The 21,073-nt window shown below is 42.3% G+C and overlaps 1 protein-coding gene across 1 annotated transcript in view; it reads left to right on the top strand.

Moving 5' to 3' along the window:
* The window catches only part of prmt3 (protein arginine methyltransferase 3), a 64,908-nt gene that overhangs the window by 30,307 nt on the left and 13,528 nt on the right, over positions 1–21,073 (top strand). The window contains exons 12-13 of the mRNA XM_004571052.2: positions 12,220–12,407; positions 16,416–16,502. Coding sequence (XP_004571109.1) covers positions 12,220–12,407; positions 16,416–16,502 — 275 coding nt within the window. The remainder of the gene's footprint in view (positions 1–12,219; positions 12,408–16,415; positions 16,503–21,073) is intronic.

Raw genomic sequence — 21,073 nt, 5'->3', positions numbered from 1 at the left:
TGTGTTTAAGCTACATTAGAAGAGAGTTACAGCAGCTCTCTCATTCTCCCCACTACATTAACCTCCCCTTCATCCTTAAATGTGTCCCTGCTTGCCTGGCGCAGCACAGCGTCCAGGGAAAAGGGATCTGTTTTGTCCCATGCTCCCTCCCACACCGTCTTTCCCTCATTCACAGCCGACCAATGGGGGAGATGGTGAGAGAAGGAGAGAGAGGTGGGGGGGTAGGCATGGAGGGGGCATGAGAAATGGGCTGCGAGCAGTGAGTCGAGAAGGACGCAGATGTCAAAGCCATGAATCTGGGGACGCCCCCCCCGGCACGTTTCTTTCTCAGCTATTCCACAATACCCCCTCCTTTGCCCATTCATCTCTCAGTCTTCATTTCTTTTTCAGTCTTTCTCTCAGACCATCAGTCCAGATTCTGCCCAATCAGCACCTCTCCCCTCACCTGGCCCTAACTCGGTTCAGTAATCAGAGTAAAATGAAGTGACAAGTCCAATGTTTACGTGCCTATGTGTTGGTGAAAATGTGTGTGCACAGTCATTAGGTATAGTGACACTCACAGGGTCACAGGCAGGCTTCAGCTAATAATGAGAAGCCATGAGATACCCATCACTGAGCTGTCACTATCCATTCACGCATTTTATAGCCTGGTGGGTCGAAGGTCATGTGAGACTGAACACAAACACGTATGCCAGCAACAATGATTCAAATGTGATAATTTTAAATCTATAAATATCTTCTGTGCAAAAGTTTATGGTATGCTTCACAGGAAAAACAAGGCCAGGTTTGTCACATTACACGTATATTACAATTAAACAATCCATTGCTTATAATATTTTATTCTTTACCCTTTTCTTTATTACATAAAGTACTTGATAAATTGATTTTGTTTCATGTTGTTTTTATGTTAAAAAAAATCTCAAAATATTGTCCTTTTTCCATCATTTCCAAGTGTTGCTTCATTCTAGGGTTTTGCATATTGGGACATAATAACAAAAATATTGTCATTACTAGGGATGGGTACCGGTGTCCGGTGCCATGATGGCACCGGTTCTGACATAAACGGTAGTAACCAGACCGAAAAGCAGCGCACATTTCGGTGCTTTATTTCGGTGCTTTTTTTTCCTGAGCTGTGATACACTTCTAGCCAATCATTTTACGTTTCCGAGGATAGTAGGCGGGGCCAGGTACGTACGTTCTTTTAGAGCAGAGCTAGAGATTAAAAATGCCCAAGGAGGACCAGTCAAAGTCTGGCTGTACTTCACAGCAAAAGATGCAAACTCAGCAGCAACAAGTGCTTTAAGCTGATACTGTGATACTGTCAAAGGAGGTAACACCTCAAATCCGATGAAACACCTGGAGACGCATAGCGTGTTTTTTTTTAAAAGCCCAGAAATGCGCCGTATTTTATAGCTTGCTGCGAGACCTCACACCGTGCACATCTACTGCGGGTGGGTTGCCTGTTATCAGACCCGGAGTTAGCAACATCCCCCAAAAACACGAAGAGGAGAGTCCTGGCCCCTAGCCCTGCCAGTGTAGCAGAAATGATGACGGATGATGATGCAGCAGCAGCCGTTCTTCTCTGGGCGAGTAGCTTAATGTTGTTCGTGTGTAATTTACGTTGAGTAGGCTAACCACGTTATTACATTAATGCATGTAAGGTGAACTAGCAAACATCATCATAGCTACATGCGGCTGTCTTCTTGTTTGATGGCAGATACTCCCTTCACCCTGGCCAAAAAGGCTAAAATGACCAAAGAAAAAGTGGAAAACAGTTAAACATGAGAGGTTTAGGACAAAGTTAGTGTTTTTTCCATTGTTTAAGCACTGCTTCCAGCCAAGAGTTATGCCATAAATCCCCTATAGCTGCAGAAGAGGCTAACATTGTTATCTTTTTACAAAAACCAGCTGAACATGAGAGGTTTTTGGACCAATTTTGTGTTCTCCATTCTTTAAGCACCGGTTTGAGCACCGTTTGAGCACCGGCACCGTTTCAAAAGTACCGATTTGGCACCGGTATCGGATAAAACCTAAACAATACCCATCCCTACTCATTACAGGTTCTAAAATGAGATACATCCTGAGATGAACAGCAGCACAGGATATTGCGTGATTGTTGCGGTTACCCTGTTTCATCCAAGTTCAGCTGTCCAACAGATGGCTTCAAATTTAATACTAGTACTGGTATACAGTGGAGTTCATGGTCTAGTCACTGATTGCGTAGTTCCTGTGGCTGCAAACAAGCCCAAATCATCACCTCTCCACCACCATGCATGTATGAGGTGTTTGTGTTGATATGCTGTGTTTGGTTTTCCCCAAATGTGGCGATGTGCATTTTGGCCAAACATCGTCACTTCGATCTCGTCTGTTCAAAGGACTTTGTTCTTGAAATCTTGTGGTTTGTTCAGATGCAAACCTAAGCTGTGCTACCATGTAGTTTTCAGAGAGAAGAGAAGTTTCTCTAAGAATTGCTCAGTTTGACCTTGGGGAGAATTTGGTGGGATGTCCACTCATGGCAAGAGAGGAACACATCTTGAATGTTTTTCAGTTGGGAATAATCTTTCTCACTATAAAACGATGGACTTGAAATTGTTTGTAAATGGCCTTATAGCCCCATTTGCTTCTCTAAGATCATTGCACTACATTTTTCCTCCTTGGCATTGTGTTGAATACTTCAGACGCACAAACCGAAAAACACCAAAAGTTTGCTTTCAAAGAGCTGCTCACACTTGCCTATGATCAGTTAATCAAGTGCATTTGATTGCGGCACTTCTCCATGTAGAAATGATTCCTATAGAAATTGTGAAATAAAGAATACGTGATGTAATTCATGTTTTGCAGGCCATCTGAAGTCGTATTTATCTGATTTTAAGACCTGTTAAGAACCAGATTATTTTTTATTATGTCGTGACATATAAAATCTTAGAACTCAAAGAGTTTGTTTTTCCTGTGATTGTTCATCATACAAATTTTTTTTAATCACTTTGCATTTGTTGCAGAGGAGAAATAAGTGACATGAAGATAATGTTAGTGTGACCTTTGTGTCCTTGGACGTGCGTTTGTGTGTCTGTGCGTGTGTGTCCCCTTGGCAAAGTCTAGTGCTGGACACGCCTACTGTAGCAGGGATTACCTCAAAGGTGACTTTGAGTACTTTGGCAGGCATTAATATGTCTGTCTGTGGAACAGCTATCCTGTACCAAAAACTCTTTACGGGTATATAGTTGACATCAAAACAAACCCCAGATGTATGTCCATCATGGCTTGAGTCACAAGGTGGTCTCTAGTTAGGTACTAAACATTGTTTATTTTTTGGTTGTTTGTTATAGATGTCTTTAGCACAGGGGCTGATACTTGCATTACTAGTAGCAGGAGTAGTTTTATATCCTCATGAGTGTTTTGAACTCTAGTTTAGGCCCTAGGCCTCAGTGTTGACTAATGTTGCTTCACAGTAGGAACAGCAATGGCTTCAAGCATCTCAGCTCTAACTTAATCACCAAGCATATTAGTCATCCAAAGAAATTTATTCAGATGTGAAAATACAATGACAAGACATTAACTCATGTTTAATGCTCATTTTGTGATGCAGATAGTTCATTTGATAGACAGTGTTATATAATTATAATACATCTTATAAGAGTTTTTTTCCTATGAGGCGGCAGGATATTGTAAAAAAATTTGGAAAATAATTTTAAAAATGTTTTAAAAAAGTTTTGGGGTCACACCACAATCTTAAATTGCCTCAAAAGGCTACCATTTCATATGTTTCTGTAACAATCCTCAATCTGCTTTTCCACAAGTAATGAATCAGTCGTAGTCTGGGATCACACCGATTTGAGCTTTTTCTCCCTCATTCTTTATCACACAGCATAGTTATCAGTGTTGCTGCTGAATGAGAGAGAGAGAGCGAGAGCAGGCAAGTGCAGGCAGACTAACACTGTTATTGATGCTGTGGAACTTTCATTAGCACCTAAAGTAATGAAAGGGATAATGGACAGAAGGAAGTTGTTGGTTGTGTTTTTTTGTTGTTGTGTTTTTTTGTCTTTGTGTCTGCTTGAAGGGGAAAATTAGTTAACTATTTTTTCCCTCTTCTTTTGTAAAGTAATTTGTGCAGTAGAGAAACTTGACTCATTAAAACTTGGACTGTCAGGAGAGTGTCTCAAATCTCACAAGTTTAAGTCTTTTTGGATGCTCATGCTTCCTATGCAGTTTCTTGGTGGACAGCAGTAATATTTAGATGTTGGTGGACAGAAGTTATCCAGTGCACAATGCTAACTTCTTGACAAGATATTTCTTAGGGAACTCTGTGCACAGAACTGTGAGTGCAGTTTGAGTGCTGCTACTTAATGGAGATAAAGCATTAGTACTTGACTTCTTTTATGCTTTCAAACTGAAAGTTTGAGTGAATTTCATTTTTGTGGGAAACGTTTCTGAAGAGTGGAGGCTAGCCATGGTTTTGGAATTGGATGTGTGTCCACACCCTTTGTCTTGAGCCATTTAGTATTAAAGTAAAGTGTGAAGAATGAAAGTAGGACAAAGTGGTAATCAGGCCAGTGTTTTGTGCACATGTGATGGATACAGTCATTAAAGGAGCTTCATGAAATTGATGCAAAACTCCACACCCCCAGGATCTTAAGGCGTTCTCTGATTAAATTTGTTGAATAGTTTGTGAGTTATTAAATTTGCTGACATTAAGGATGTCTCATCACAGAGAACAGACATTTATGGGAGCAGATTTTTTCACTCTCTCCTTTAGTTGTGATTAATGATCTTTTGAGTGGAGTAAATAAAATCCCAGAATATTCTCTCATTGTTGTCTGGGCAGCCTTCCAAGTGTTCAGGATACAGATTCAGTGTCCTTCAAAACTGTGGACAGTGATACATATGTTTGATGCTGTTATTTTACTGGAGTGTGTTTTGTATTGTTCGGAAAATTAGAGCAACAGTTAAATTCAATTTAAATGCATTACCAACTGAGGAGGGGCATATCACTGTTTAAAATGCTTTTGGGGGATTTATCCTGTTTTTTTTTTTACCACATGGGGATCCAGTACGGACTCTTTATGCCGGCGAGGCGTGATTGCGAATGTCGCTCAGGTGCATCTGTCTCCCCTGCAGCTGGCGCGCAGATCATGCCCCACCACAGACTCCTATGAGCAAGTGCTTAGGTGACAGTGGGAAGGAAAAACTGCCCTTTAACAGAAAGAAATGTCCAGCAGAACCAGGCTCAGGGAGTGGAGCCCATCTGCTGGAACCAGTTGGGGGTGAGGGGAGGAAGACAGGGCAAAGACACACTATGGAAGAGAGCCAGAGATTAATAATAACTAATAACTGAATACAGCGAGGTGTATAAACACATAGTGAGCGAAAAAGGTGACTGAAATAGACTGCAAACAGGGTGTAGCATCAGCAGACAGGGTGCCGCAGTCAACTTTAGTTGGAAGATGCTGACTTGTCTACAAACACTTGTTAACTACTACAGGGAGTGCAGAATTATTGTATATACATATACATATATACATATATATACATATACATATATATACATACATACACACACACATATATATACAGGGAGTGCAGAATTATTAGGCAAATGAGTATTTTGTCCACATCATCCTCTTCATGCATGTTGTCTTACTCCAAGCTGTATAGGCTCGAAAGCCTACTACCAATTAAGCATATTAGGTGATGTGCATCTCTGTAATGAGAAGGGGTGTGGTCTAATGACATCAACACCCTATATCAGGTGTGCATAATTATTAGGCAACGTCCTTTCCTTTGGCAAAATGGGTCAAAAGAAGGACATGACAGGCTCAGAAAAGTCAAAAATAGTGAGATATCTTGCAGAGGGATGCAGCAGTCTCAAAATTGCAAAGCTTCTGAAGCGTGATCATCAAACAATCAAGCGTTTCATTCAAAATAGTCAACAGGGTCGCAAGAAGCGTGTGGAAAAACCAAGGCGCAAAATAACTGCCCATGAACTGAGAAAAGTCAAGCGTGCAGCTGCCAAGATGCCACTTGCCACCAGTTTGGCCATATTTCAGAGCTGCAACATCACTGGAGTGCCCAAAAGCACAAGGTGTGCAATACTCAGAGACATGGCCAAGGTAAGAAAGGCTGAAAGACGACCACCACTGAACAAGACACACAAGCTGAAACGTCAAGACTGGGCCAAGAAATATCTCAAGACTGGTTTTTCTAAGGTTTTATGGACTGATGAAATGAGAGTGAGTCTTGATGGGCCAGATGGATGGGCCCGTGGCTGGATTGGTAAAGGTCAGAGAGCTCCAGTCCGACTCAGACGCCAGCAAGGTGGAGGTGGAGTACTGGTTTGGGCTGGTATCATCAAAGATGAGCTTGTGGGGCCTTTTCGGGTTGAGGATGGAGTCAAGCTCAACTCCCAGTCCTACTGCCAGTTTCTGGAAGACACCTTCTTCAAGCAGTGGTACAGGAAGAAGTCTGCATCCTTCAAGAAAAACATGATTTTCATGCAGGACAATGCTCCATCACACGCGTCCAAGTACTCCACAGAGTGGCTGGCAAGAAAGGGTATAAAAGAAGAAAAACTAATGACATTGCCACCTTGTTCACCTGATCTGAACCCCATTGAGAACCTGTGGTCCATCATCAAATGTGAGATTTACAAGGAGGGAAAACAGTACACCTCTCTGAACAGTGTCTGGGAGGCCGTGGTTGCTGCTGCACGCAATGTTGATGGTGAACAGATCAAAACACTGACAGAATCCATGGATGGCAGGCTTTTGAGTGTCCTTGCAAAGAAAGGTGGCTATATTGGTCGCTGATTTGTTTTTGTTTTGTTTTTGAATGTCAGAAATGTATATTTGTGAATGTGGAGATGTTATATTGGTTTCACTGGTAAAAATAAATGATTGAAATGGGTATATATTTGTTTTTTGTTAAGTTGCCTAATAATTATGCACAGTAATAGTCACCTGCACACACAGATATCCCCCTAAAATAGCTAAAACTAAAAACAAACTAAAAACTACTTCCAAAAACATTCAGCTTTGATATTAATGAGTTTTTGGGTTCATTGAGAACATGGTTGTTGTTCAATAATAAAATTATTCCTCAAAAATACAACTTGCCTAATAATTCTGCACTCCCTGTATTTATGCATACAAATAACCAAACATCAAGGCAAGCTGTGTAGCCACACAATGCACAATTGCATCAAACTGACATTGAAGTATGTCAACTAAAGTTGCTGCCTGAACAAAAATAAAGTGAAACACTGTTGCATCAAGATGGCGCCGAGTATGGCAGCCTCGTCGCGAGCTCCCCCAAGCAACGGCTTTCTTCTGTGTTTAATTTTACTTTTCCTTTATTTTTTCACGAGCAGCACTTGTCTCCTTGTGTACGACCGACAAACCTTACTGGACATAAAAGACGGTCTTTCTTATAACTTTCCGGAGTTCAAGTTTTGCAACACGGACGCTCCGTTTGCAGACCCCCCATTCATCTCACCTGAGACGCCTTTGTTCTCTGGCCCTGGAGGCCGCAAACGCCGACGCAGAGGGAGAAGATCTGGCGTTCTGGTTCGACTGAGACGGCGCACTTACAGACCACCGTTACCCAGTTTATTACTGGCTAATATGCAGTCTCTGGAGAACAAGCTGTGCGAGCTTCGGGCACGGATCTCATTCCAGCGAGAGATGCGGGACTGCTGCGTGATCTGCCTCACAGAAACCTGGCTATCGGACAAAGTACCGGAGTCCGCAATACAACTGCCGGGGTTCTCTGTGCACCGCGCGGACAGGTCACAGGATCTTACTGGGAAAAGCAGAGGCGGTGGTGTGTGTTTCATGATCAACAACAGCTGGTGTGATTATGCGAACGTGCACCCGGTCAAATCCTTCTGCTCACCAGACCTGGAGTACCTGATGATTAAGTGCCGGCCATTCTGGCTACCGAGGGAATTTACAGCAGTGATTATTACGGCTGTTTACATTCCCCCACAAGCCGACACTGACCGTGCACTCAGGGAACTGTACAGCGCGATCAGCAGCGAGGAAACCGCACACCCAGAGGCAGCGTTTATCACAGCCGGAGACTTTAATAAGGGAAACCTGAAGAAAGTCTCACCAAAACTCCATCAACACATCCTTTTCAACACACGTGGAAACCGGCAACTCGACCACTGTTACACCTCTTTCCGGGATGCGTACAAAGCCCTCCCCCGCGCCCCATTCGGCCAATCAGATCACTGCTCCATCCTGCTCCTGCCCGCCTACAGGCAGAAGCTGAAACAGGAAGCTCCAACCCGGAGGGCGGTGCACTGTTGGACGGACCAATCGGAGTCTGCGCTGCGGGACTGTTTTGATCACGCGGACTGGGAAATGTTTCACGTGGCCGCCAGAGACATTGATGAATACACAGACTCAGTCTGTGGATTTATCAGGAAATGCGTGGAAGATGTCGTCCCATCCAGAACAGTCAAATCCTTCCCAAATCAAAAACCCTGGATTAACGGAGATGTTCGCGCGGCACTGGCGGCACGGAACACCGCCTTTGCCTCCGCGAACACATCGGACTACAAACACGCACATTACCAACTCCGGAAGACGATCAAAGCAGCCAAACGTGAGTACAGGGACAGGGTGGAACAACAGTTTGACAACCCTCGGAGTATGTGGCAGGGACTAAACACGATCACAGACTTTAGAGGGAAAACCAGCACACCGCAGACCACGGCCTCTCTGTGTGAGGATCTAAACGTATTCTACGCTAGATTCGACACAGCGAACACCATGAGACCGGACAGTGTGCGCACCGCGGATGACGTCAGTGCGCACACTGTGTCTGAGGAGGATGTGCGGAAGTGCTTCAGGAAGGTGAACGCACGCAAAGCTACTGGTCCGGACGGGATTCCCGGCCGCGTCCTCAGGTCATGCGCGGCTCGGCTGGCTGGAGTGTTCACGCACATCTTCAACCTTTCCCTCTCTCTGTCTGTAGTCCCAGCCTGCTTCAAAATGGCCACCATCGTCCCTGTACCCAAATCCTCCACCATCTCCTCATTGAACGACTGGCGACCTGTAGCCCTGACCCCCATCGTAAGCAAATGCTTCGAGAAGCTGGTCAGGGACTTCATCTGCTCTGCACTACCCGACTCACTGGACCCTCTACAGTTTGCATACCGCCACAACAGGTCCACTGATGATGCCATAGCCCTGACACTACACACTGCCCTGTCACACCTGGAGAAGAGAGACACGTATGTGAGGATGCTGTTTGTAGATTACAGCTCAGCATTCAATACCATCGTTCCCTCGAAGCTGGACAGGAAACTGCAGGATCTAGGACTGAGCAGCTCCCTCTGCAGCTGGATCCTTAGCTTCCTGTCTGACAGACGCCAGGTGGTCAGACTGGGCAGCATCACCTCATCCCCCATCACACTGAACACTGGTGCTCCACAGGGGTGTGTACTGAGCCCTCTCCTGTACTCACTCTACACCTACGACTGCACAGCCACTAACAGCTCCAACATCATTGTGAAGTTTGCGGACGACACTACAGTGGTGGGTCTTATCACCAACGGTGATGAGACGGCTTACAGGGAGGAGGTCAGCGCCCTGACCCATTGGTGTCAAGACAACCATCTCACCCTCAACGTTGCAAAGACAAAGGAGTTGATAGTGGACTTCCGGAGGTGCAGAGAAGTACACACCCCCATCACCATCAACGGCGCTGCTGTGGAGAGAGTGAGCAGCTTCCGATTCCTTGGCGTACATCTGGCTGAGGATCTTACGTGGTCAGTACACACAAACAAAACAGTGAAGAAGGCGCAGCAGCGCCTCTTCTTTCTCAGGAGACTGAAAAGATTCGGCATGAGCCCCTGCATCCTCAGGACCTTCTATCGCTGTGCCATTGAGAGCATCCTCACTGGATGCATCACCACCTGGTATGGCAACAGCACCGCCTACAACTGCAAAGCTCTCCAGCGAGTAGTGCGGTGCTCTGAACGGATAATTGGAGGTGAGCTTCCCTCCCTCCAAGACATCTACAGGAAGCGGTGCCTGAGGAAAGCGGGGAGGATCATCAAGGACTCCAGTCACCCCAGCCATAAACTGTTCAGACTGCTTCCATCAGGAAGGAGGTTCTGCAGCATCCGGTCCCGTACCAGCAGACTGAGAGACAGCTTTTTCCATCAGGCCATCAGACTGCTGAACACGTCATAGACACCTCACCTCCACTACTGGAACTTCAACATTATGCACTCCACACTGTATATAAATGCCACTTGTTTTGCACATATTCAACTCTGTATATTTTATATATTTTATTATTATTATTATTATTATTATTATTATTATTATTATTATTATTTTATTTTATTTTTTTACTATTTAATTTGTAAAAATGTGTACACACACACACACACACACACACACACACACACGTAGAAAAATATTTAGTATACACATCCAGAAATGCATACACTATTATATATTGTACATATATTTATTAGTTTCAGGTTGGCCATTCTTGTATTTTGCTCGTTTGTGTTGTTGTGTTTGCACATCTCTGTTGCTTGTGGGGCTCGCACACAAGAATTTCACTCGCATGTGCTGTGCCAGTGTGCCTGCACATGTGATGTGACAATAAAAAGTGATTTGATTTGATTTGAAGTAGTAACTTTTATAAGAAATAAATAAAAACTAGTAGGCCCAAGTCCCATACAATCTCAAAATGGCTCAACAAAACATGGTTCCTGCAACCTCTCAAAGGTTTTTAGCCAAAAACACCAGCCTATTGACATGATCAGGCTTCAGGGATGCACGCAGGCAGTTGACAACATTTCCACCAGTGCTGAAGACCCTTTCCGATGAGGCACTTGTGGCTGGGATGCAAAGATATTTCTTTGCCAGGATGGAGAGTCGTGGGAAGTCGTGCATCATATTCAGTAGGAATTAGGCCTACTCACCTATGGCCAAATGGGTTCTTTTTTGGGTTCATTGAGAACATGGTTGTTGTTCAATAATAAAATTATTCCTCAAAAATACAACTTGCCTAATAATTCTGCACTCCCTGTAGCCGAGCAGGAGTAAAACTTGGAAGTAGTGCAATTGAGACCAGAAATGGAGAACATCCGCCTTCAAAGTAAAAGTTGCATGTATTACTGTAGCCAACAACTTTTTAGAGATTTTACTTTGAAGGTAGACGGTCTCCATTTCTGGTTGTTATCGTACTTTTCATACTTTCACTACTGGTGAAAGAGTAATTTAGGAGTGCTTGCAGACAAGTCTTCATCTTCCACAAAAACTCTGAGCAACCACAGCAATCTGCTTGCAAATAAAGTATTTGCAAAGAGGTTTTCAGTCCAGCACTGTGTTGCTCTTTGTGAATGCCATCATTCCAGCAACGACTCACGAACTAGTTGTGGGGATACTCAAAAAGATCTAAGTGGCAACCATGATAAGAATTTGGGGAATTTCTATTTGTTTGCTCTCTTATACCAAATGTTATCAATTCCGCTGACTCCACCCACAACTATAAGTGCAAGTGGTCAATTCAGCTGCATCTCATAGGGTACACAGCACCATCCCTTACCAAAGCGATGCACCACCCATCACAGGAAGATCCTCACACATTGATGTTGTGTTTTGTATTTTAAAGTATTACATCGTGGTATGTTGTATATTGTGAATGCACTATTACAATATTCATAGTTCAGTATTTATGAGATTGTGCCTTCTGTAAAGCAGTATGTATGATGAGTAAACAAAGATCAATAGCTACATTAAAAAACTAAAAGCGAGAAAGAATATTTTATTTAATCTCTATTTGACGTAGTTGTCTCCTCATTTTTAGTGTTGCTCTATTGCGTGCCTTTATCATCATCCTTAAGCAATATTACATCAGTCAAAGAGTCTGAAAGCTGAAATATAGGCAAGATTTAAAGTAAATATTAATAGATCGATGAAAAAGCTCAAAGTGGGCAGGAAGAGAAAGTATGCATGTGCTGAAGGATGAGCAACTGTTGTCAATCTTTACAAGGTCAAGAAAGGATTTGAAGGAATATTCATGTTATGGAAAAGAGATATAAGTTAAGTGTCTTTTGTTTTGGTTTTTGGCTATTTGACTTTAGCCCAAATTTGGCAGTTTCTCTGCTGGATGTGAGTGTTGAGGCTTACTGATCAAACAGTGGTGATGCTGTTTTACTAATTTTGTTCATTTGTTTGTTTCGCTTCCTCACAGTGTACCCAGACCTTTGTAACATCAGCCTGGCAGCTGTGGGTGATGTACAGAAGCATCAAGACCGCATTGCATTCTGGGATGATGTATATGGCTTTAACATGACATGCATGAAGAAGGCTGTGGTGCCAGAGGCTGTGGTGGAAGTGTTGAAAGCAGACACACTCATCTCTGAACCTACAGTCATACAGGTAAACATTCAACCTTCTGTGTAGCTCCTTTGCAAATCCAGTGGCAAGGCTGATATTTAAAAGTAAAAGTAATGTCCTTTACCAAATAAAATGACAATACAACCTGAATGGTTGGCTTGTCTCTGTATTTATTTGGGGTTGTTTTTGGCTGGACACACAGTAGATAATTAAACGTGACTTGTCAACCAAAATAACTACTAGAAACTTTTTGTCTCTTTAAGTTAAACTCTATTTTTTCTCTTTATCTGACTTTGCACAGATATTTTTGATCAAGCTTACAACTTTGACTTTTTTTATTGTTCTGCCTTATTTGTGTTGCAGTGATTAGAGATCAGATATTCAATTTTGTCTTCGTTTGATGACACGAACAAGTAAAAATGTTATGCAGCAATACACCTGTACACACAAATGGGAGAAATAGAGTCTTCAGGGCTCAGGCAGTTAAAAAATCGACAGAGAACGAGAGCTGCAGTTAGCTGTATAGAGAGATAGGGCCTTATAGCTTGTGTGTGTATGTGCATGTGTGTGTGTGGTGATGCTGTAGAGCTGGGTGATTGATCTGTCTAATCCTTGTTTAAGTTCTTCTTAAGGAAACTTCATTACTCTCAGCACACTGAGGACAGAGTAGTTTTAGCTGTGCTGGTGGGAGAGTGGTATACAGAGAATATGCAGATAAAGACACAAGGAGTCTCATATCTAAGAACACCTTTTGTGGATATATCTCAGAAGGATTGCTCTTTCCTCTTTTCTCTAATACCTTTTATATGTGGGATTTTTTTTTGCCAGTTGGCCTGTTTGCTAAGTACCGTGTCCTCCACCCATCTCAGAATGTGATGAATGAGGGTAGAACTTGATGTAATGGAATTTGAAACCTCTAATCGATAGTTTCTCCCCTCCAGTGACAAATAGACAGCCCCTCTGCCCAAATTACAAGGAGTCCCATCTATTGCCTCCCTTTGATACGATCCAATAACATTCCATTAAAGCTGGCTGCTACTCCGGAAAATTGAGAGCCCTTTCATGGAATTATATATTCCAGCTAAGCAGATAAGTTTTTTTTTACTCACAGTGAGAAGAGATAGCAATGTTCAATCTGAGCAATGTTTAATTTGCTCCCTTTAAACCTGCCTTATGTTATGCAGTTGTTTCCAATCATAAATAGCTTAAGAAGTCATTTTGCTCCTTGGTATTCCAAATTGTTTCTTAAGAAAAGCACAATGTTTGCTACATACAATAGGGGAAATCATTATTCGATTCCCTGCTAAATTTGTAAGTTTGCTCATTTACAAAGAAATTAACAGTCTCTCTAATTTTTATGATAGTTTAATTTTAATAGAGAGAGAGAAAAAATGCAAACAACATAAACAAACAAACAAATCAAAAAACACATTACATAAAAGTTACTACCCAGCCAGAATTCTGGCTTCCACAGATTGGCTGTGTACCCAAAGGTTACAATTAATCACTTAACTACAGATACTACAGATCTCAACTCGTATGCTTAAAGCACTGTCCACAGTTTCTTCCATGCCAACATCTCCACCACCATTGCCAAGAACACAGAGCTGTCAAAGGGCCAGGGACAAGGTTGTAGAGCTACACTAGGCTGGAATGGGCTACAAGACTATCAGCAAGAAGCTTGATTAGACAAATATTGGTGCAGCCTTTTGGAAATAGAAGAAATATAAACAATTTCAGTCTCCCTGCCTCATGGCGTGAGGATGATCATGAGAAAGGTGATGGATCAGCTCAGAACTACACGGGAGAAGTTTGTTGATGATCTGAAGGCAGTTGAGACCACAGGCACCAACTACACCATCAGAAACACTACACTGTAATGGATTGTAATCTTGCAGCGTCTGCAAGGTCCTTCTGCTCAAGAAGGCACATGTACAGGCCTGTCTCAAGTTTGTCAGTGAATATCTAGATGAGTCATAGAAGGCTTGTGAGACAGTGCTGTGATCACAGGAAACCAAAATCAAGCTCTTTGGCATGAACTTGACCCGCTAAGTTTAGAGGGAGAGAAATGTACGACCCAAAGAACACTATCCCCAAAGTCAAGCATGGAGGTGGAAACATTATGTCATGGGGATGTTTTTCTGCTAAGGATACAGGATTACTTCACTGCCAATAGATGGGACCATGTCTTGGAAGAGAACCTCCTTTCCACAGCCTAAACAGTGCTGATTGGTCTTCCGGTGTGATAATGACCCAAAACATACTGCCAAGGCAACAAAGGAGTTGTTAAAGAAGAAGCACATCCAGGCCATGGAGTGGCCTAGCCAGTCTCCAGACCTCAGTCCTGTAGAAAATCTGGAGAAGGAACTGAAACTTCAAGTTGCCAAGTGGCAGCCAAGATATTCTGCCTCTCTCATTTCTTTTTGAGAGAGCAAACTTACAAATTGAGCAGAAGACCAAATAATTATTTTCCCCACTATAGCAGTACAACTTGTTGGGTCTGCGCTTCCACAGGCCCCGCTGGTTTAGAAACTTATTCCCGTTAACAAAGCAAGGAAGCAAGACGAACAGCTTTAACTACTTGCTAGCAAGGGAGGCTGGTTGGAACCAGGCTCTTGGAGCTAACCGCTCCTCACCTGTCTCCTAGCCAACTTCAAATAAACAGCCTTCCTTGCAGCCTTTTATTCTGAGAACACAAGCATTACTAAACAACAAAACAGAACCCTCACATAGGATGTTCCATAATAAAACACTATAGCCTCCCCCACCAGCAGACTGGCTGGGGAGGTGGTCAGAAACAAAGGAATGTCTTTGATCCTACAGTTTGAACCAAGACTTACAAATTTAAGTACAATAATGGCAACATTTAACAATTTGACTCCAACACAACTGTATTCCTCCACTACCAGTAAGATTCTATCCAAAATCACTCTATATTTAAATCTATATTTTACTTTTTAGTCTGATCTAATTCTAGTATCTGAGTGATGAATGTAAAAACAATATCCTCTATTTTTGAGTCCTCGCAATCGCTAAAATGAACAAAGAGAAGTGTTCTTGGCATGTACTCAATTTTCTGCTTTTGGCTCTCAGCTTCCAGTTACTACTGAAAGCTGTAGTAAGTAAATTGTCACAGCCCTAATTAGTCACCATAACTGTTATAAAGTAACATGATTCATTTAACTGATCTGGGTGCTCAGTGGGAGAGTGTATCTAATTAGAGTTGCTATATAAATAATGTCGGATGATTGTCAGAATGCTGTAGAGGAAAGTCATTTTTCCCACCCTTGACAGGATAATAGACAGGTGCAGGATATGATTTAGGAATCATTTCCTCTTTTGTGACAATTGTAGGCGATAGTACCCTTTAAAGCGCCCTTTAACTGGGCTGCAGTCAGCTATTTGTCTCCAGTAGGGAGACATTTTTTGTTTTTTTCGGCCAGCTCGAGTTAGTCAAAATATAATTACTTTCCAACTTTTTCCTAAGCATATATTTGCATGAGATTCCTAACAGAAATGCAATTTATTTTAAAAAATCACCATTTATAGTGAGTGAAATCATAGCTTTGTACCAAAAAAACAGTGATGGCAGGAAAATATGCCAGTTTTCAATTTGCCAGGCAGTACCTGAACAAAGCACTGATGCTAACATGTTCGCATTGACTTCTAAAACACAACATAGATTAACAAAGGCATCATGTACAGCACATTTAATTTTCTCAGTAAACAATTCTGTGTACAGGTATGTTATTTCCAACATGTCAGCATTGGTTCTCTCAGACATAGTGACAATAGAGAACTACTGGGGAGATTTTGTAAGATAGCCACACTATTATAAGAAATCTCTACTCGCCCAAACTTGGTGAAGAGCTTTGATTTGACCAACTCTGCTGTTATGAACAAACAAACTCTGTCACAGACTCTATGTAAAATTCAAAAGCAAAGTATACCAACAAGTTTTTTCTGTTATTCTTTGAATTACTTCACAGTTCACACTGTCATTATTATTATTAATCTTTTTTTAAATGCAGTTTTGCCTTTTCCCTACAGACAATTGACTGTAACAGAGTGTGTCTGTCTGAGCTGGAGTTTTCATCAGATTTCCACTTGAAGATAACAAACACCACAGACTGCACGGTAAGTCAGATATATACGTACTGGCTTTTGTTCATTTGTAGTCTGTCCACATGCTACACAAAAAGCCCCTGAAACAACATTGTACATCTGCAACCATTTATCAGAAATACTGCGTGAAAGGAACAAGGTGGTACAAACAGAAGAGATATCTGTCAGCACGTGCTGATATATTATGTCTCTGTATTGTCTCTCAGTTGGATGTTGAATAGAGTTTCAGCTTGAATTGGAGACACCAGGCTAATGTGATTTTGTATTGCATGCCATACAACATAGTCAGTGTACATGGCCTGCTTTGCTTTCCATGTCATACATAATTAATTATTTCATCACCCACAAATACTTTGTGGGTTAAAAACACGTAAGCACATATTAAAAGAAAGGATTTCAAAGCTAATCCAGCCTTGTTAACTGGTAATATTCAAACCACATTCGTGCATGTCCTTCCAAAAGTTTGCTCAACCTGTTAATTTTATTTATTTTTAGCACTCAAAGCACATGTGGAATGATGAGAACAACTGTAGTCCTGTGTGAGGCATTATCTGACTCCTAGTTGAACCTGTGAGTAGGTCAGCTTGACCAAAAACTTCAGTACAAAATTGAAGTGCATGGCACCAAAGCATGAAGAATGCTTTATGAGTCCATTTGGACTGGCTCTGGCAGCCACCATCAGCCCCTCCAGTCATGCCACCCAATTCCATGAACTTCCTACAGCATCACAGACACATTTCTCTCTGCAACACCAATAATAACCACCCAGCTAAAGAAGAGCCTCACTACTGTGGGCTTGGAGAGAAGTGATTTGTCCATAACAAGGCCTATTGTGTTGAAGCAGCTTTGTACTATGCTGCAGTGTTACCGCACTGGTGTATGGGTTTAATGGATAATCAATAGGTGGTTATTATCTGGCTTGTGCTCCCTGGGTAAGGCTGGTGGATTTAATGGGATTTGTAAACATCCTTTCATTTTTCCTGTCTTCTCTGCTCTGTAATTGAAAACATCCCGTTTCTATTTCTGGATTGTAAGTCCAGTCATGTTAGAGGTAACAGATGATAGGATCATACATTACGGAAGTGGTTTTTCAGTTTATTGTTATTTTTTGGCAATACTTTGTCCTGCTTTCTTCCTGTTGTTTCACATGTCTTATTATTCTCGGTTGCTGTGATGTATGTAGGAGGACAGATACTGTATGTGTGTGTACGTCTGATGTGTACAATTTATCGTTCAGTCATGCTTGTTTCATGTAGGGTTGTTTTGTTTTTTTGCATTTATAATGCAAGTACTCTAAGTGTCACTCGTGTAAATTGTAAATACCTACCTTGAGTATCCAGCCTGCTTGTCTCAGGATTTACAGACGGACTGTTGCCCTGTGGGAGTAGCATGTTGTTACCATAAAGACACTGACCTGTAGTCAGTATTGGCCACAGCTCCTCAGTAGTAGTTAAGATTGGGGTGTGTGAAGGGTAAACTGCTCCTGGACCAGTGCTCAGGGATTGGTGAGGGAGAGCTGCTTCTCCTGTCCTGTGATGGAGCGCCTGCTTTTGTTCTCCTGTCGACAGTCCATTCATCAGCTCAGCCTGCCTAACCTTGCATTAAATGAACAGCACAACCCCTGCGTCTGCGCCGCTCACGCACAAGACAAATCCTTTCACTCTTGCTGTTTTTTCCCAGTCCCTTTTTCCTTTCCTCCCTCTTGAATTCCACACACTTTGCACCCTGTTTACATGCAAACGTTGAAATCTACCTGCTGCATACAAACTATATGTGCTGAAATTTTCATTAAAACTCTGACTGGTCTGGCATCTGTATCTTTTTTTTTTGGCTTAACCCTCTAAAGCATTGCTGCCATCATGATCCATTTACCTAAACTGTAGAGTGAGTAGCAAAATATCTCACCCCCTCTCCTAAGGGTGGAAAAGATGAATGCTGATGGCATAGCAGGAGAGAATAAGTTTCTGTCTGTAATTAATTTTAACACTGCTGTCTCGGTGCTGCTGACATAGCTACTGTAGCGCTACAGAGAAAAAAAAGTGAGCAATCCATCTCTTACCTGCTTTCCATCAAATTTGAATTGGGTGTATAAGGGAGGGGGGGTGGCCTTCTGGACTGACAGGACAGGTACTCTTCAACTTCAAGGACAATTTTCAGAAATCCACTCTAACTCTTAACAATGCAGCACTATGCAGCATTTTGAGTTAAGCTATCAGTTGATTGTCAGAAAAAAACTGCCTTGGCAGGTTATTTCCACTTACAAATCATCATCAGCACACTGATTTATGCAAATGTCCTGAAAGTTACAGAGGAAGTGTTCTGAGTTTAAACTTAAAAGTCTGCATGTCTGTCTACAGAAGGGTAATACACGCAGCACTTTAATTGGCTAGATTATATTTGATTGAGGAAAAAAATGTGCTTAGAATGTGTTTTCCCTTCAAATAGCATTGTCTAACATCGATACAGTTCACTATTACTACTGTTATTATTATTATATGTGATCACAAAGTTGTATAAAGCTTGTTCTGGGCTCCCTCAAGTTAGGTCAAAGGAAACTGATATCCACCAGGTCCTTAACACTGATTAGTAGCCATAGTGATTCTAACAGTGGTAATTCTAGTATGTATTTATGAATAGTGGTTGTAACATTCAGCACTGACAGCATATAATGGCACTATTTCCGGTTCAGTATTTAAAAAGGGCATTTGCTGACCAATGCAATACCAATCTACTAAATTTGGTAAACCTGTTAATTAAACAAAATTGTGACCTGTATAAAATGAGTCAGTAAATACAGGATGTAGATAATTAAAAGAGCCTTTGGCCTGATTAGTGATTTAGAGCAGCCATTCCCAAAGTCAAGAGCGCTGCGGCCCTTCCAAAATATACTTAATTTCAAACTGAATTTCTCTTATTACTTGTTACTGTGTCCCACACTTTGGGACAAACAAATTAACAGTGACCAACGCCCAAAGGTAAAGGCTTTAAAGTGACAAAGCTGGAGTTTGTCTTCATGCCGTGTGACTATGCTATTTTAACATGCCCTCCACTCGTGCATTCATCAAGCACTCAGGAGCAAAGCTCAGCAGTGGAGCAAACAGTCGGTTTTGCACAGCTTGCCTCTCGACCTTCTCTAACTGTTACTGTAGAGCATCACGAATGAGGAACACCACCTGCAGGTGTGCTGACTCGTGCTCCACCTGAGCCTCACGGCTGCAGTTGAATGGCGAGGCTGAGAGGAGAAACGTAGGGGGAAGGGGGGAGGAATTCACAACATCTTGCTCGTGAGGTGGTCGTGCTTGAAGCCTCCACGCCTGGATAAACCCCATCAAAAGCGCATTAGCCCTCTATTCTCCCGCCCCCTCCCTCCCTCCCTCCACCTCACCGCCCCTTCCTTTCCGTCCTTTTAACCCACCCTCTCTTTTCATGCATCCCCCTCCCCACCACCGTATAATAGTATCTGGACGGGCCACGCGGCTCGCTGACACATAGCCAGGCGAAAGAGGAGCGATGATGAATTGCTCCCTGTTGGTGTTATCCATGATGATAATTATTAATTTTCCCCCTGTTCTTCCTGGAGAATGGGGGCCGGAGAGCTGCAGTCTTGCAGAGCCTCCTCTGTGGGCCGCCAAGAATCCCACTGTCATCACTTATCACAGACAGAGCCGGGGCCCAAGGCTAAACGCTGATGAAAATGAAAAGCGCTCGTTCTGATTTGTCCTGTTTTTGGTGTGTGGTTGTGTGTGTATGTGGCTCTGTGCTTCCTCTCCTCTGTCTTATGTTTTTGATCCCTTTTTGTCTTCATCCCCTATATGGTAGGAAACATAGGCTTTTATCTGATTTCATAAGATGTCAGGTATGACACAAAATTTTTTTTGTTTAACGCCAAACAGGACAGCTTTTTTCCAGCAAACACCTACTATTTGCTACCTGCTTAGTAGATGGAGCAGTCCATCTACTGGTGAAGAAAATTGTAACATTTAGCATAGAGATCACTGTTTAGCATGGGCGGCGGTCTTATATCGGTCGTTATTAGCTATTTGCTCGTTGCCAGTACTGGTACCATTAACTGTTGATAAATGTAAAGTAAAAAAGCAAAGATGTGTGAGAAACGCCATTCAATCATGTTATTTATGAGTGTTGATGGTGTATAGTTTGTGCACATGAGCGTACTCTTTAGTGTCCCTGATGACCACACACGTGTTTGGAATCTGAGCAAAGTCAGGAAGTGTGTGTGAGCAAGTTATCGGTGACAGCATTGTCACATTATAAGCTCATAAAACTGACATAAATGCTGAGACCAATACTTTTATCAAAATATCGGCATTAGTATTTGTCTTAAAAACGCTATATGCCGTGCTGTAATTTAGTATCCTTCCCAGTTTTTGGAGAAACTGAGGAATAAAGAGAGAGATTACCATGCTTAAATTCATCAGGTGGACAGAGACAAGGCTCAAAATAAATATGGGAGTACATGGGCAAATATTTGCCCTCTGGCTAGCTATAACAACTCTGTAATCTGTGACATGATGCCTGTTGTCTGTTTAAATACTAAAATAATTTCCATTTCAGGGAATTCACCT

Source organism: Maylandia zebra, linkage group LG1, assembly GCF_041146795.1.
Source record: "Maylandia zebra isolate NMK-2024a linkage group LG1, Mzebra_GT3a, whole genome shotgun sequence".
Classification (NCBI taxonomy): Eukaryota; Metazoa; Chordata; class Actinopteri; order Cichliformes; family Cichlidae; genus Maylandia; species Maylandia zebra.
Note: the sequence above shows the minus strand (reverse complement) of the source record. Positions and strands in the feature narration are given on the sequence as shown.